The 18,291-nt window shown below is 42.5% G+C and overlaps 1 protein-coding gene across 1 annotated transcript in view; it reads right to left on the minus strand.

The window, feature by feature from the left end:
- LOC114563832 (interleukin-1 receptor-like 1) overlaps positions 1–16,874 on the minus strand; it is a 35,633-nt gene extending 18,759 nt beyond the window's left edge. Inside the window, exons 1-2 of the mRNA XM_028590755.1 lie at positions 16,844–16,874; positions 15,670–15,733 (exon numbers count right to left, since the gene is read on the minus strand). Of these exons, the coding sequence (XP_028446556.1) occupies positions 15,670–15,730 (61 nt within the window). The 5' untranslated portion in view covers positions 15,731–15,733; positions 16,844–16,874. The remainder of the gene's footprint in view (positions 1–15,669; positions 15,734–16,843) is intronic.
- Between the last annotated feature and the right edge of the window lie 1,417 nt (positions 16,875–18,291).

Below are 18,291 nucleotides of genomic sequence, written 5' to 3' on the forward strand. Positions count from 1 at the left end.
CAGAGGCAAAAGACTACAGCCTGTATTTCCGCATAGCCCAAAGGGGGTTGGACTGTCGGCTTTTTCCGGAGATTGCCGAGGAAAAAACGAGTGTCAGCCATCTTGAATCCTCGCTTAGCTTCTCAGCAGGAGCAGAAACTGTTCATCCCGACGGAAATTTTGGGACGCAAGCTTTTATTTTGAAAAGTAGACGGGACGGCATGATATGGGACGCTCCAGGCTGCAGCCATAGAGTCTTGGAAATTTTAGAACAACAATTATGTTCATTCAAACTACCACACACGTGTACCACCGGGATACATTGGAACACATCGGAGAATATGCAGGACACTTTATTACGGACGCAATACTCGACACACTACGCAAGCTTTGTGACCTCATCAGTGGGGAGCGTTGAACGAGTGTGCCGGTGGAAAGCTAACGCTAGCCAGCCATCTGTTCACCAATCGTGCTTGCAAGTGTCCGCTCATTAAACAAACTGGACTACATCCAACTTCAACGAAACTCCCAACGCGAGTTCAGAGACGGCTGTGCTGTGTTTTTGTTGTTGTGGAAATATTGCTGTGGACAATCCAGCCTGCTGTCACCGGGTAAGACTACTAGTGGAGGTGGGCTGTGTTACCCCGGACTGCCTGTTGCAGAAATGGGGTGATTTGTATCCAGCTAACTGCTGGTAGAGTTTGTGACTGTAAAATGCCGACAATTCTAGCTACATCCCACGCAAATGTACGGCTGTGTTTATACTCAGTGTTTATACCACAGCCCACCAAGAGCTAATGCTAGTAGCTATGTGTTAGCCTTCTTTTATTAAATGGCTTGGTTGAATTATAATGTAGAATGCGGTCTGTTATTTCTTGATAACAGACCGCTGCTAAGGATAACACACCGTTGCCATGCATAGCAGTGCGTTGCCATGGACACAGTTCTGTTCACTCTGAAGCTATCAATCAATCCGCTGAAAGAAGTCCGGATAATGTATCAGCTGTGGCCAAAAAAAGCATGTTTTAAATGTGTAACACCACGTTTTTTCGTGTATATGGTTGAAATGACAAAAAAACACACTTGTTGAGTTGATCGTCTCACTGTCTGTCGGTTAAGGGTAGGCGTGGCTTGGGAGTGGCCTCATACAGCAGCAAAGCAAGTGCATTTTGGGATTTGGTGTCTTTCATCCATATGAGTCTTATCTTGGCCTAGAAGGCACCAATTTCAATTTTTTTTTCACATTTCTACTACATAAGTGACCCAATTTAAAGATATATTCAGCTTTCCAGCGGTGAAATGTCCCTTTAAATGACAGCAAGACACAGTAAAGACTCTGACAATGAGCTGAAATGGAAACACTGCAATCTTTTTATACAGTCTATGACTGCAACATATGTTGTATGGTTTAAGCCGATGCTTTTTCGGGGGTAACGCTATTCATTCTACTGGCAGTATTGACAACAGATAAAGCCACCGTGTCTTGAGAAGCTTGTCGTTTTATTGTTCACGTTTAACTCACTTTACATCATCTTTGTTATGTCTTTTTCCTCTCACTTTTCCTCACAGCTGCACTCGTACACTACTCTCCGTTACCGCTCGCTCTCCTTGCGCGACCACACGAGCACTGACATCACTCACTTAAAGCACCCTGCTATTCTTGCTCTAACTTACGCTACTCTCTTAAGGGGGTTGCAGTTAACCGCAATACCGCGGTGATACGTTGCTTCTTCACCGTGGTAAGAAAAAAAACTATACCGTCACAGCCCTAGTACATACAAATTCATAGACTACATTATCGATGGATATCACATACAAATGCACGTCATGTTATCTTAGTAGGTATGTTAAGTTAAATGTTTGTTACGTGATAGGTAGGCTGTCACCAGGAGACCGTGCACCAGACCACTGAACAAGACCGTAACCGAGCCTAATGCATGATTCTACGTAATCACGGGTGTCTAGGTTCTCGGGCAAGTTTGAGTTACCGATAGCAGAAGCCTTTATGTCTCGTGCATTTTAGAATTGTGTTCATGGAAATTCATAGGCTATTACCAAGGGGAATGTATTGTATCCCATACAAATACACGTAATGTTATCTTGGTAGTTATGTTAAGTTAAATGTTAGAAGTGAATGTTGCTACATGGTAGTTAGACTGTCATGAGGAGACCGCCCACCAGGGTACCGAATGTAACCGTGGCCAGTGCGTGAGTGAGTCTAGTGTCGGTCAGTATGAGTGTAGTATGTCGAGACCGAATGTAACCGCAACCGCTCGAGTCTTCCGCGGTATCTTGGTTCCTGGTGGGGGAACACGATCACTCCTAAACACAGTCACTGAGTGCGCTAAGGCAGGACCAAACCATTTCATGCAGATACAGGGGGGTGTCTTCTCCGTGAACCATCACCTTATCGTGGTGGAGAGGTTTGTGTGTCTCTGTGAACCTGAGGGCTGTGTTGTCTGGAGCTTTGTGCTCCTGGTAGGGTCTCCCAAGGCAAAGTGGTCTCAGGTGAGGGGCCAGACAAAGAATGGTTCAAAAACCCCAATGAAGAAGCAAGGTAGAGATGGAGTGACCCTGCCGGAGGAAGCCCGGGGCCCCGCCTGGAGCCAGGCCCAGACGGGCGGGCTCGTCGGGCGAGCCCTGGTGGCCGGGTTTGCCACGGAGCCCGGCCGGGCACAGCCCGAACAAGCTCACGTGGCTCCCATCTCTCCAGCCCATGGGCCCACCACCTGTGGGAGGAACCGTTGGGGTCGGGTGCGATGCCACATGGGTGGCAGTGAAGGTCAGGGGCCTCGGCGGACCAGACCCGGGCGGCAGACGCTGGCTCTGGGGGCGTGGAACGTCACCTCTGTGGGGGAAGGAGCCGAACTGGTGCGGGAGGTGGAGCGCTACCGTTAGATCTGGTGGGGCTTACCTCACGCACAGTCTCGGTTCTGGAACCATACTCCTGGATAGGGGTTGGACTCTTTTCTTCTCCGGAGTTGCCCAGGGTGTGAGGCGCCGGGCGGGTGGGGATACTCACAAGCCCCGGCTGGCGCCGCTGTGTTGGAACCCCGGTGGACGAGAGGGTCGCCTCCCCACGCCTGCGGGTTTTGGGGGAAAACTCTGACTGTTGTTTGTGCATATGCACCAAACAGGAGTTCGGAGTATTCGGCCTTCTTGGAGACCTTGACTGGAGTCCTGCATGGGGCTCCAGTGGGGGACTCCATTGTTCTGCTGGGGACTTCACACGTGGGCAATGATGGAGACACCTGGAGGCGTGATTGGGAGGAACGGCCTCCTGATCTAAACCAGAGTGGTTGTTTGTTGTTGGACTTCTGTGCTAGTCATGGATTGTCTATAACGAACACCATGTTCGAACATAGGGATGCTCATAAGTGTACCTGGTACCAGAGCACCCTAGGCCAAGGTCAATGATCGATTTCATAATCGTTTCATCTGATCTGAGGCCGTATGTTTTGGACACTGGGTGAAGAGAGGGGCAGAGCTGTCAACCGATCACCATCTGGTGGTGAGTTGGGTCAGGGGTGGGGAAGACTCTGGACAGACCTGGTAAGCCCAAACGTGTAGTGCGGGTAAATTGGGAACGTCTGGAGGAGGCCCCTGTCCGACAGACTTTCAACTCACACCTCCGGGCGGAGCTTTTCGTTCCCTGTGGAGGCTGGGGGCATTGAACCCGAGTGGACAATGTTCAAAGTTTCCATTGCTGAAGCTTTATGTGGTCTTAGGATCTTAGGTGCCTCAAGGGGCGGTAACCCACGAACACCGTGGTGGACACCAGTGGTCAGGGAAGCCGTCCGACTGAAGAAGGAGTCCTTCCGGGATATGTTATCTCGGAGGACTCCGGAGGCGGTTGCAGGGTACCGATTGCAGCCTCTGCCGTGAAAGAGGCAAAGCAGCGGGTGTGGGAGAAGTTTGGAGAAGACATGGAGAAGGACTTTTCGGTCGGCACCAAAGTGTTTCTGGAAAACTGTTCGCCACCTCAGGAGGGGGAAGGGGAACCATCCAAGCTGTGTACAGTAAGGATGGGACACTGTTGACCTCCACTGAGGAGGTAATAGGGGCGGTGGAAGGAGCACTTTGAGGAACTCCTGAATCCGACTAATACGCCCTCTATGTTAGAGGCAGAGCTGGAGGATAACGGGGATTGTCGCCGATTTCCCAGGCGGAAGTCACTGATGTAGTCAAACAACTACACAGTGGCAAAGCCCCGGGGGGATTGATGAGATCCGTCCAGAAATGCTCAAGGCTCTGGGTGTGGAGGGGCTGTCCTGGTTGACACGCCTCTTCAACATTGCGTGGAAGTCTGGGACGGTGCCAAAGGAGTGGCAGACTGGGGTGGTGGTTCCTCTTTTTAAAAAGGGGACCAGAGGGTGTGTGCCAATTATAGGGGTATCACACTTCTCAGCCTCCCTGGTAAAGTCTACTCCAAGGTGCTGGAAAGGAGGGTTCGGCCGATAGTCGAACCTCGGGTTGAGGAGGAACAATGCGATTCCGTCCTGGTCGTGGAACAACGGACCAGCTCTTCACTCTCGCAAGGATCCTGGAGGGAGCCTGGGAGTATGCCCAACCGGGTCTACATGTGTTTTGTGGATTTGGAGAAGGCGTATGACCGGGTCCCCGGGAGATACTGTGGGAGGTGCTGCGGGGAGTATGGGGTGAGGGGTCTCTACTCAGGGCCATCCAATCTCTGTATGACCAAAGTGAGAGCTGTGTCCGGGTTCTCGGTAGTAAGTCGGACTCGTTTCAGGTGAGGGTTGGCCTCCGCCAGGGCTGCGCTTTGTCACCAATCCTGTTTGTAATATTTATGGACAGGATATCGAGGCGTAGTCGGGGTGGGGAGGGTTGCAGTTTGGTGGGCTGGGGATCTCATCGCTGCTCTTTGCAGATGATGTGGTCCTGATGGCATCATCGGCCTGCGACCTTCAGCACTCACTGGATCGGTTCGCAACCGAGTGTGAAGCGGTTGGGATGAGGATCAGCACCTCTAAATCGGAGGCCATGGTTCTCAGCAGGAAACCGATGGAATGCCTTCTCCAGGTAGGGAATGAGTCCTTACCCCAAGTGAAGGAGTTCAAGTACCTTGGGGTTTTGTTCGCCGTGAGGGGACAATGGAGCGGGAGATTGGTCGGAGAATCGGGCGCAGCGGGTGCGGTATTGCATTCAATCTATCGCACCGTTGTGACGAAAAGAGAGCTGAGCCAGAAGGCAAAGCTTTCTACCGTCAGTTTTCGTTCCTACCCTCACCTATGGTCATGAAGGCTGGGTCATGACCGAAAGAACGAGATCCAGGGTACAAGCGGCCGAAATGGGTTTCCTCAGGAGGGTGGCTGGCGTCTCCCTTAGAGATAGGGTGAGAAGCTCAGTCATCCGTGAGGAGCTCGGAGTAGAGCCGCTGCTCCTTTGCGACGAAAGGAGCCAGTTGAGGTGGTTCGGGCATCTGGTAAGGATGCCCCCTGGGCGCCCCCTAGGGAGGTGTTCCAGGCACGTCCAGCTGGGAGGAGGCCTCGGGGAAGACCCAGGACTAGGTGGAGGGATTATATCTCCAACCTGGCCTGAGAACGCCTCGATCCCCCAGTCGGAGCTGGTTAATGTTGCTCGGGAAAGGGAAGTTTGGGGTCCCCTGCTGGAGCTTCGACCCGACACGGATAAGCAGGATGGATGGATGGATGGACAGGGGGGTGGTCGGTCAATATGGATGTTTACTTTTTGGTCAATGCACTGTAAAACCCGATAAGTTAACCTAACTCAAAAAATTTGGTGAAACTGATTACATCGAAATTTTTAAGTTTTGCTTACTCAGATTTGTAAGTTAAACAAACGTTCTCCAATAAGTATCTCTTACTATGTTCATTTAAGTGACATTAACATAAATTCGTAAGTAAAACAAACTTTCCTGTTCAAGTACATTTACTAGGTACTTTGTTTTAATAGTACACATAATATAAAGTTTATCAAACTTAAATATTGTTATTACCATTAACATAAAATGTCACATTTTATTTACGAAAATATTTACTTTATGTGTACTTAACTGTTTAAGTTCAATAGAGCTAAACACTTTGCTTAATTGAAACTTAAATTGCAAGACGGAGTACTTTAATTATTTGTTGAAACTGATTACATAAAATGTTTTAAGTAGCTTTAACTCAAAATCCCCAAATACACATATTTTGTGTAAACATTAAGAAAGAGATGTTAACAGACACTTTAAATGCAAGTCACTATTTATTAAGCGACCATAAAAGATTTGCTGGCACATGTAAAAGATTTAAAACAGTAATTTAAAACATTATTAAACAGTGCAAGGGCCTTGGAAAATGGCCAAAGGGCTTCTATCACTGAAGTGGACAATATAAAATCTTGTTATGGTATATGCTCACATTTAAGGATATACATCATACCACCATCATTTCCATGCATTAAAACATCCGTAAACACTTGTCAAACAGTGACATCAGTACACAGTAAATATATATATATATATATATATATATATATATATAAAAAAAACACCTACAAAACCTAGGGCTGGGTACCGAATTCAATACTTTTTTATTGCCTCCTTACGGAGTATCAAAAGACGCCTCGCCATTCTTCCAAATTTCAATACCCAAGGAGTAAATCTCATTGGCGTCAGTGAGCCAATAAGCATGCAGCATGCCTCTACCAAGATCTAATGTCTGCGATTGGCTGCCTAACGCTGCACGTCATAAAGGAAAACTTTACATTACACTGAGACGGCTCACGTGGTAGCTGAAAAATAAATCAAAAAATGTGTACCGTAATGTGTAATTTAGTTTTGCTATAATGGATTTTATAAAATTGATATCGAAAAAAGTATTGTTCAGAAACTGGTATTGAAGACACTGTATTGGCATGGGTACCCAAATCGAAACCTTTTGAATGATACCCAGCCCTAACAGAACGTGGCCTGAGGAAAATCTTAACTCCTATAAGTGAACAAAGGCTTGGTACCCATATGGTTCATAAAGCCCTAATATAGCTAGAATTATCAAAATATATGGGTATTGCAATATAACCAGAGGGAAAAAAATGCCCATACTGTTTTACACATCCATAAAGTACCAACCCTGCATCAAACATTTGGTTGAACATTACACTCCAAAACACATTTATAAGATGTTAAAAAAAAAAAAAATAAAATAAAAGTAAACTCACTACTTTCATTGTTCTATGGTATGCTCAAATGACAGTGGTGCATATGAATACAAAAAGTCCAGCAAAGAGGCAACATTGTCATCTTTGTTTTTGTAACACATTAGGTTACTCCACTGCCAACAGGTCATTTTTAAGGCTCAACACCCTGGGCCTCAACTTCCCATCATCCAGGCCCATCAACACTTTCTGGATAAAGTCAAATGTGTTGGCCAAGTCTTTTGGGTAACTTAAATGCAGAGCATAAATCAGTGCAAAAAGCATCACAAATGCATCAGCCAATGTGGGGAAATTGATAACTATGTTACCCTCAAGCACAACTGCAGTCCTGTCTGGGCAGAAGAACGTGGCATCTGTTGAATTGGCACTGATCAAGAGAAGCCCAACCGTAGGTCATCAATGTTAGGTTCATCAGACTGCGCCTCCTAAACACAAGAAGAGAGAACTGTCACCCCAGACTGTCTAAACTATCTCAAAAGCATTATGTTGCTTTAAGGGCAGCCTGAACAGAGCTTGTGAAAGTGTAGTACAATTTACAGAATATGAATGATTCAGAGCTACACATTTTTTTTTAACTTAGAAACCTAAAAAGCTTAATTTCAAAGTGGACCTATTCAAAACTTCAAACCGTGAAAATATAACAGTTCTGGAATATGTGGATGCATGTGTTGTTTTTTTCTGACTTGCCCTTTTTTATACCCTACAATAACTACAATTATTGTCGTTCTACTCAAAACCTGCAACTAGAACCTGAACGATGTCTGAGCAGGAGAAGAAGATACAATCTTTGAGGACTTATTCCTCACACAATCAAGCTCCATTTATGATGACCCCAGGACAATTTTACACAATTTCTTTACACAATTTATTCTAAGTTTTATACAACTGAAACAATGTAAATATTGGACAAAATGAACAATTTTATTCTATGATTAACTGTCATGGACTAATTTCTAAACAATTAATATGACTTACATCCCACAGCTTCAGAAATCCAGAGTCATCCTCATTTAGATAGGCAGGGAGAGCACGTAGAACAGCAGCACGTCTAACATGGACATCAACTTGTTCCTGGAGTGTGAGAACATATTTCTTCACTTTGGATATTAAACAGCATAGCCACATAATACTTTTACAATAAAGACCTTTCTCAAGTCTAAGGAGTTGAGGGTTTCTAAAAAGCTTACACCAAAATCTACTTTAGTATCACTATGCAGAACCAAGAAGCATAACTAACTAACCTGGAGGTCATAAGCTCTAAAGAGCTGACCCAGAACGTCAGCAACTTTTCCTGTGCGAGCAGCTTTCTTCCTGAACAAGCTCTGAAGACGATGGGCATGACGGTCCAACTCCGCAAAGAAGTGGTTCTTCAGGTTCATGTTTGCAATTCTGTGAAACTCAGCACAGACCTGCCGAAATGTAAAAAAAAAAATCTGTTCAAGTCTGACTGTATACATAAATATATAGCAACAAAATATTAGGGTTGGGCATCGTTGGGATATTAACGATTCTGATTCCAATTCTTCCTTTCGATTCCGGTTCTTATCGATTCTCAATTCCGATTTTTTTTTTTTTGAGGGGTGGAGTTGAAACAGGTCACATGCTTATTTCACAAATAAGAGGAAAGTTTTATTTTGATTCAAAGGTGGGGTTGCAGTTTGACGGGGCTTTTTCAATGTAAAATAAAGCCACACTAGAGCACCGCTTACTGTGGTCCACGGCTGCAACACAACAAGCGCCTGGTCGCTACGGAAACCAAAACTTGCGCATGTTAAATTTGGAACCCGTGATCAGATTTGAAACCAAATCCTCCAAACGATTCCATCGGTTCTCGATGCCCAACCCTACAAAATATGCCAATAATGGCAAAACATTGATCTTGTTCTGTGTCAAATTTGGTGAAAAACATGCAGATCCTTAAACCATATCATATGCTATAGTTGATGTAAATCTCAGTCAAATTGTTGAATTTACTGACACAGTCACACAAAAGAATTAAAATGAATACTTATCAATACTCTGCTAGAATAGGTCTACATGGGAAAATAATTTTACCTGTGACTCCATTTTAAGGGCAGGCCAGCGTTCCAGGATTTCTCCAACAGGTAGGTCATCATTGATGACCTCTTTGCGCCGCAGAGCGAAGGTGGTCTGCATTAACTTGGCAATGAGGGGAAGGTTTTTGTCACTCATCTTAACTTCATCCACAATTTGGAGTCTTAATTGCTCAAGGCTTGCACCATCTTCGCCTCTTGGGAAATTAGGGAGAAAATTTACTTCTGCCCTCTTTGGTCGTTTGATGTTAGTGTGAGGAGCTTGTTTCTCTGGGTTGTTTCTACTCTTCTTCCCAGAATTTACAGCTACCTCGTTAAATCCTGCCCGGCTCAACTTAGAGCGGTAGTTCCCCATCTTAAACTTTAGACTATTTTTCCAACCGTACCATCCTGTCCGAGATCCTGGCTCTTTTAGACAAGGATGCTTAGTGACAAGCGCTTCAGCTACCATTGAAATGTCCCTATCATTGGGATATGCTTTGAAGCTATGCATTTTGGCCGCAAGGGTCTCAAGGATGCCGTGCTTTTGTCCCCTAGATAGCTTAAGGGTTTTCCCTGTTCTCTCATATGTAACATTTCCCTCACCAAGAATGAGCTCTACCTCGTAGGAAAAAGCGGGCACTGGAAATACATCAGGCCATCTCTCAGTCCTGTCTGGTGTAAGGGCATGAGGCAATATTATTGTGTCATCTGATGCTACTGAACTGACATCACTCTCAGACCTTATAACTTTTAGTACAGCCTTATGTGGAAGTTCCTCAATCTCTACAAGGGAACACAACTGCCCATCAAAGTCTGGATCTTGGTATGATAAGCTAAAGTCAAAGTCTAGCTTAAATTTTTCCTTTATCATTGTTTTTAGCTCATCAACAGATTCTGGACGGAAGATAAAGTCATCTTCCTAACAATGTCCGTGGAGGTATGGACATGAAGTAGGAAGTTTTGAGCTGCCATTTCCTATGCGAGAAAGGATGAATAAATAACCATTAGTTTGGCAACACACAATCAGGATTTGTTCCAGACAAACTCAGGCAATTTCCAGCAAATTGTAAATGAAAAATATCATTGCTTTGGATTAGTATCATAAACTCAAATGTATACAGTTCATTAAAAACGGTGTCACTAATGGCAAATTGATTGCGATATTACACCAGAGTTCATTTTCTCCACAATGCTCGATGAGACTGTACAGTTCCCGACTTCCAAAAACATTTTAATCCTGTAAATCTCTGATAGAAATAAATCTTTTTTGTGTCAATAGCAAATGCCCGTCAATATGGTATGCTGTGAGACTTACTGTGTCATTTAGTTCTGACAGCTGATGTACAGAGAAATTGTCTGAGGATGTCAGCTCAAATGACCTTAAATGCTCACTGTACCAGCACTCGTAGTTCCTGCATAGAAAGGAAACAGAGTTGTTCACAAGCAGTATGTGCTCAATCTTGCTGAATTTTGGAAGTCCTCCAGTGTGGCCTGCAGAAACAAACATGCCCTTTGCATAAACTGTGCCATCTATGGAGACCTTTGATGTACTGTATATGTTTTGGCTATCTGTCTTTGTCTCTATGAAATCTTTTGCCACTTGAGGCAGTGTGGTAACTTGGACAGAGGTGACACTTGAGGCTTGTGTGTGGGGTCTGAAAAATGATGGCGCACTAAAGTGATATGCCATCATGTGCTGATGCTTGGTAGCCAGAGTTTTTAAGACATTCTTGAAATTGTGTGTGTCATGTACCACCCTTTTGAAAAAGCGGTGTTTTCCCTCAAACCTCATGGTCCATAAGTGAACAAGAGGTCCGAAACGCCGCGTCAGTTCAGGGTAGTGCTCAACATAATGATGCTTTGGTCGAAGCTTAAAGTCTGGAAACACCGCTTGGAGACCCTGTCTGTGATCACTTATTTTAGTTTGCATGTACTGGATGGATTCTTCAGTGAAAGATGGAGACAACACCAGCTGCACGATTTCCTTAAGGTCCATCAATATGGCCCATACTTCATCCCCTTCAGGTACTTTACTTCCTACCATAAGTGGTAACAAACGTAGCAAAGTGGAATTTTCATGCCCATTCCGCCAATACTTACTTTGGCTGCAAAAGTCTTTGGGATAGGTTGTGGTTTATCAAGCCTATCAAAGTGCTCATAAGGAAATGTGCGAATTTTTGTGTTTAGATATTCAAGAGTGAAATACTTCAGACGAATCATCTCACGGATGCACAAGGCCAACTCAACTGGCACAATACCCTCAAACAGGTCATGAAGTATATCAGGTGGGAAACCAGTGATGGGATGGAAATGCTGCAATGTCTTGCTGAGAGCACACTCACCCGTAACACCAAAGTGAGATGCATTTTCTCCTTGCACAACATTCTGCACATGAAGATCATGGCAGGCCCTCGTTCTCATGCTAAATTCTCCTTCTGAAACTTCACCAGACTGTATCTGGTCTTGAGTACAGCAACAGAATCTGCAGACATATTGTCCTCGGAAACCCTGCACAAAGCCTGCAAGCCCATGGGCAGCCAAATTATCAGCTGCAACACACAACACAGTGCCCCTGATACACTGACCAAAACTTTCAATGAAAATGCCATCCTCCTCAAGAGTGCGCAAGTCTTTCAACAAAGGGGAAAGTGCACTTTGAAAACCACAGCTCTGTAGATCAGCACAGCAGAGCTAGCTGTATGACATGCAGGCTGGACCTATACTGACTGGGAACATTGGCCAGCAACCAGTATACTGCACAAAGCTTGTGGATCTTTCTAGATGTGCCTAAAGGATTAGCTATTTCAATGTCATCGACATACAAAATCAGTGACAATTTCATCTCTCCTGCTTCTGACAAAAACTGATTTTCTTTGAAATATGTTCCATCTTCATGAGACATGAACATTCCAGGTGGTGATGGTTTAGTTTCTTGAATCTTGTCAAGGACATCAGTATTTTTAAACATAGTTTGAAGCATCTGTAGTATTGGAACATACACTGCTGTGTGTCCACTGGAATCTACAGTATATTGCACTGGCATTACCAGAGGGTAGTTACTCCTTACGTATGTTTTCCTCCTCTTGGCAGTGGAAAGTTCTGCACCTTCCAAAGTAGCTCTGACAAAAACATTACTTTTCATGATAGCTTCAACTAATTCATGAAGAAGGGCATCACTGATCGACTGATCATGCTCTCGAAAAATACTGATGACAGAGTCTTTCACAAGAGGTTTGGACAATGAGAATATTTGTGACAAATTTTCAACTATGTCCTGTATAGCCATCTCTGATACATGAAGAACACTGTTCATTTTCAAGAACAAAGAAGCCAAATTGTTTCTCAATTGATTGCGCAATTCACCAATGTCATCGGTAGACTCAGGAGGATTGCACTCAAGGGCATCCAGCTCAGGAGAAAGAGAACCCTGATCAGAGTCAGCTTGACTAGGCATCGGTTGGCCGTTTCTGTCAGTTTCTGTCAAGACAATCTCATCCTTAAAATCTGAGACATCACAGTCTGGATGATTCCTACTTTTATGGGCATTGAAGGAAGAGTACACATTAGTACCGTAGTGACAATTTTTGAATGGGCAATGCACCATCTCGTGTTGTTTTAAATGTGTCCTTAAATGACTTAGAAGACTTTTATCATTAAATGGTTGCTTGAATCCACACACAGGACAGATAAATGACACACATCCCACCTGACTTTCACTAGTCACAACTGTCGGACTATGTAACCGTGTAAGGTGAATTTTCAAAGCATTTACTGACTGAAATGTGCAAATACAGTCTTCATACAGACAAGGCAAAGGACTGACTGAGGAACAATTGCTGTGATGCAAACGATAGTGTTCAAGCAACTGTGCTCTTTTATCAAAGGCAGCAGCAGCACAAAGTTTGCACATCCAAGCCATTGTAAATCTATATTACACCCCTATCAAATCCACAAGTCTGCATACATAGTGAAAACAGTTATGGATAGGTTGGAGTCATTTCAGTGTTGTGCATTCATTCACGTGAACATACCAGATAGAAGACTCATTATGTCAGCCAGTTGCCTCAGCTTCAGCCTTAATAGAGAGAAGATTGAAACATTACCTAGGTTGCAAAACTTTCACAAAAGCACTAACTGTATGTAAAATATCTTGGGAGCATTTAACACAAATTAGTTAGGTAACATTACGACTATGTGGAATGTTTATTTTAACCTCTGTGGCAGAATAATGTCCTTAACGTTGCTAGCTAGCTAGCTCATAAAGACAAACCAAAATGTCTTCAAACCGTAAATCAATAAGCTAAACAAAGATATGAACAAACGGCACTATCGGGTTAAGAAGGGAGATAACGTTAATCTCAGAAAGTTACCTTATTTTAACTTCACGTTATTTTTAAATGTTTAACCTGGAAGTCACCAGGCATCGACAGAGGATACTGGACCTCACAGACTGTGACAACGTTATTTTACAAACGTATTCTAAGCCTACATTCTATATTTAACTGGCCTTACAAAATGTAGAACACACGTCAACGTATCGCGTGAAATAAATGTGTTTAAAACCTCAAAACCGTTAACGTTAGTTGACATTAGCTACGTATTGTAAAACCTGCCCAGACATCGTCGATGAAAAAAAAAAAAAAAAAAAAAAAAAAAAAAAAGCGGTCAGACTTGACGTGACTGGTTGTTGGAACATTAACGGTTATAAAAATATCCAGAAAACTTCTACACTAAAAACGTTTCACTTTAAGATGAAAAATAAATCTAAATACACTGGTTCCCACTTTTTAAAACGTTAAATTTAAATTAGGTTAATAACGATAAAGAAAGCTTACAGTAAACTCAACTCATATTAGCTTTAATGCATACAATAACCAATGACAGCAAAATGTGTTTGATGAAGAAAATAATAAAATATCGAAATAATATGGTGTTAAATCAACACATAACTTACCAAATTAGCGCGCCCAAAGAGAACATCAATATAACGGCAGTCAGTGCGGTCAGCACAATGGCAAAAGTTAGCTTGTCAGGTTCAGAAAATTGCTGCATGCCACAGCGGTGTTCCCTGAAAAATGTTCACTGGCAGTCCCACGGTTAATTTTCCAAAGTATCTTCTTTTCCTTACAAATATACATCACCGAAGTTCTCCACAAGCTGCAAATTAGCTACTCTTCTAAATTTCTCCATTAACACGGGATGCAACAATGGCGGAATTTTCCAGAGGATCGGTGCGTGGAGGGTGCGTGGCTCGATGAAGTGGCACGTCGAAGCACGTACGCACGTACGTGACGTCTCAGCTATTACTGTTAAACTATTTGAGTACAATGACAAAAAATAATTAAAGTGGTTGAGCACTGTAAACTTGAGATTACAAATTTGTACTAATGACTCAGAAAAATAGTGGAGAATTAACTTTTTTGAATTTTTGACAAAACAGAAGTCATTTTCTTTAACAAGCTTTTACTGTTGGGTCTTACAGTGTGGGGATATTTAACTTTTACTGCCAAAAACAAATAAAAACAAAGAGATCATTAATTTTGTTATTAGATTTGAAATATATATACTGAATGATGATGGTTTAATAATTTTATGTTAGGTTTTACCTATTTTTTGGGGCCCCTGTCAGTCATGGGCCCTTGGAATTGTCCTAACTTTCCCCCCCATACGGCGCCCCTGCTGGTGGGTGTTGAAGAACACCAGAGCACGGAGCCGACACGCAGCAGAGCTGGTACGCAGACGTTCTGCATTTGGTGGAAAATCATACTGTCTATGGGAAATCCCCAGTTAGCCGTCTCTCAATTTGTGTGGCACTCAACCTCAATCCATTTTTTTTCATACTGAACACATAAAACCTTAAATATATATTATTAAACATAGAGTTTCCGCTCAAACAGGAGTAAATGGTACATCTATAAGAACTATTTTCAGCTGTGGATTTGGTGCTCTAGTAAGTATTTCCAGCAGCAGGACGGCATGTGTAGGATTTAATGAAAATAAACTACAGTGTGGTTTCATGGTAATGAAGGAACATGTCGCTCATTGATGTGTTTTTAATAGTTTCTGGACAAGAAAGGAACTCTATGGCACAGACAAATGAAAGATGTATAAGGTTTTGGCTACACAGACTGGTCATATACCTTCATTTGTTGGTTTTGGTCTTTTCGTTGAACTTGTTGACAATAAGGAAATTAAATAGACTATTACAACAACCATATTCTTTTAATACATAATATAAATACAAATTACTTTTCAAAACATACAGACAGGATCAAGTCCATTACATTCTGGCCTTGTCTGCTGCAAATATTTTCTTTTTTTTGCTTTGAAGTGGGCACTTCCTTCAATATGTGCAGCCTCAGCAGTATGAGTCTATATACTGCACCCACAAGTGTGGTTCAATGGGAATGGACTTTTCACATGGTTGCAGCTGCATAAACCATTAATGCACTCTTCATCATAATGAGTACCCTACCTGAACATTCAGATGTAGTTATCACCATGAAGATGAGGAAGAGAAGTTGGGAAGTGTCCATTTTCTGAGAGAGACAGTGCACATTCAAAGTTAAACAACATGGTTTTGCTTCTTATTACATAATTAACATGGCACATGTTACATACTGGTCTTATTCAGTCACTCCTGCAGGAACCTTTAACCACAATGCTGTAACTGCTGACTAGCTCGTTCCTCAAGGCCACAGAACGATACGATCATGAAAGTTAGAAAATAAGTCTCATAGGAAATTCTTATCATAACAGATGTGGCTTATTGGGACATCATGCAACCATGACTGTCAGCAGGATTTGAGTTTGCCCTGTTACATTGCTTAGTTTGTATTTTAAGTCTTATTGCATACAGATTACATGTAACTGGCTGCACTTGAGCCTAGGATTGTCTTAGTTACATGAAATATACAACATGGCTCTTGGCCAAAAAGATGCCTCCTGTATTTTAAATGGTAATGGCTGGGCTAGAGTCAGGGCATGTGAAATACTTTATGATCAAGAAGTGACTGCGGCATTTACAACAGTGTTGGATATGAGCAGTGAAACAGCATCTTAATTAGAGCTAGAACTAAGGATTAGTTTTACCACAGAATCATCTTTTTTCAGGCCTACTTAAAATATCTTCCCTCCTCTCGTCTAACAGTTCTATATCAGGGCTCGACATTAAGGCTTGTCCGCTTGTCCGGGACAAGTGGATTTTTTGTAGGGCAAGTGGAAGAGAAATTTACTTGCCCCACTGGACAAGTTAAAACTCAAACAAAACAAAATGCCATGTTACTTCACGTTATGTGCCACTCATTACGTCTGTTACAGAATTGAAACTAATACATATGTTAACCCACAATCCCGGGCAGCGGGTCGGCGGGCCGCTAACGTTAGACCCAGCCCGCTGTTCAGCTCATTCTCTGTAAGCGAAGCAGCATGAAAGCACGGCGAGCTAGCCGGTGTTAGCTTGCTAACTCCACCTTAACGTTACCTCCTCGCCACATCGTTCACAGAAAACAAGCTGAAAACCGACGTCACATGTGGCGATAGCAATGTGCTTTGTGTGGATGAAGCATTATATACGTTATTATGCGCCACTCATGCCGTTTATGTTACAGATTTGACTTTACCGATTTGAAACAAATACATTAACTAACGTTAGACCCAGCAGCAGCGGGAGAGCGGACCGCTGACGTTAGACCCAGCCCACTGTTCAGCTCATTCTCTGTAAGCGATACAGCATGAAAGCACCGCGGTACCAGCAAGCCAGGCAGACGGTGATAGTTAGCTAACGTTAGCATGCTAACTACGCTTTAACGTTACCCCGTCCCCACATCGTTCACAGAAAACGAGCCGAATAAAGCTGTCACTCGTGGCGATAGAAGTGTGCTTTGTGCGGGTGAAGCATGAAGTTAATTTGACTCTTGACGGCTGGCTCTCTGCCTCGTAACGTTACTAGCTGCTCCGCTATCCGTTTGTCCGTCAGTTATTGTAAAACCTCAGCTCTGCGACTTGCAGGATTAAATATCAGGTAATAATCAACTGTAAAGTAGCTACACCTTTTAAAGGATCCCTTGGTAACTTTCTGCCGGGTAGAAAGTGAAATTGTAGAAAGAAAAAAAAACACGTTAACACCAACATTTAGTGACAAAATCCATTGTTATGTCTACAAAATTATTTTAGATATAGTATAAGTTCAAGTCACCACTACCGCTGGTCAAAATATTGAATTTGTATCTCAGAATATAAACAAAGAATATCAAAGTAACGATAAACTATAAAATATTGACTTAATCTCAATATATTGGCTTAGTAACTCAGAATATTGACTAAGAATCTCAAAGCAATGAGAACATTCAAAATATTGACTTACAATCTCAATATATTGACTCAATATCTAAAAATATCTCAATATATTGACATAGTAACTCAGAATATTGACTCAATATCTCAAAATATCTCAATATATTGACATAGTAACTCAGAATATTGACTCAATATCTCAAAATATCTCAATATATTGACATAGTAACTCAGAATATTGATTAGGAATCTGAAAGTAATGAGAAACTTTAAAATATTCACTTAGAATCTCAATATATTAACTTCTGCACACCGGCGTGCAAAGTATAACTTTGTATTATGAGTCTGGAGATCCTTTTTTCTTGTTGAAGGGGAAATCTATTCTTGGGACACGTTTGTTTCTACTGTTTAAACTGAATTTTATTAATGTTGATAGTGTTTGGATGCTTTCAACGGTTTGTTCCAATTCTGCATTAGCAAAACACAAAAAAAAAAAAATATATATATAAAATGATGAATCTTTACCCGGACAAGTGACTTTTGTTTATGGACAAGTGAAATGTAAATGTACTTGTCCGAAGGACAAGTGCCTCAAAAAGTTAATGTCAAGCTCTGTATATTATATATTTAGTGTAGTTTTATCATTCAGGACACATAAATTGTGAAGAGTATGTAGATTATAGTAATCAACTTGTGTTGTCTAAGTTTTTTACACCTTTTTTTAAGTTTTGTTTTTGCTTATGTTTGTCTAAGTGAGAGATGCGACAAGCATGCATCGGCAGTTTGCACATGCATGCAGTGG

The sequence above is a fragment of the Perca flavescens genome, chromosome 11 (assembly GCF_004354835.1).
Source record: "Perca flavescens isolate YP-PL-M2 chromosome 11, PFLA_1.0, whole genome shotgun sequence".
NCBI lineage: Eukaryota > Metazoa > Chordata > Actinopteri > Perciformes > Percidae > Perca > Perca flavescens.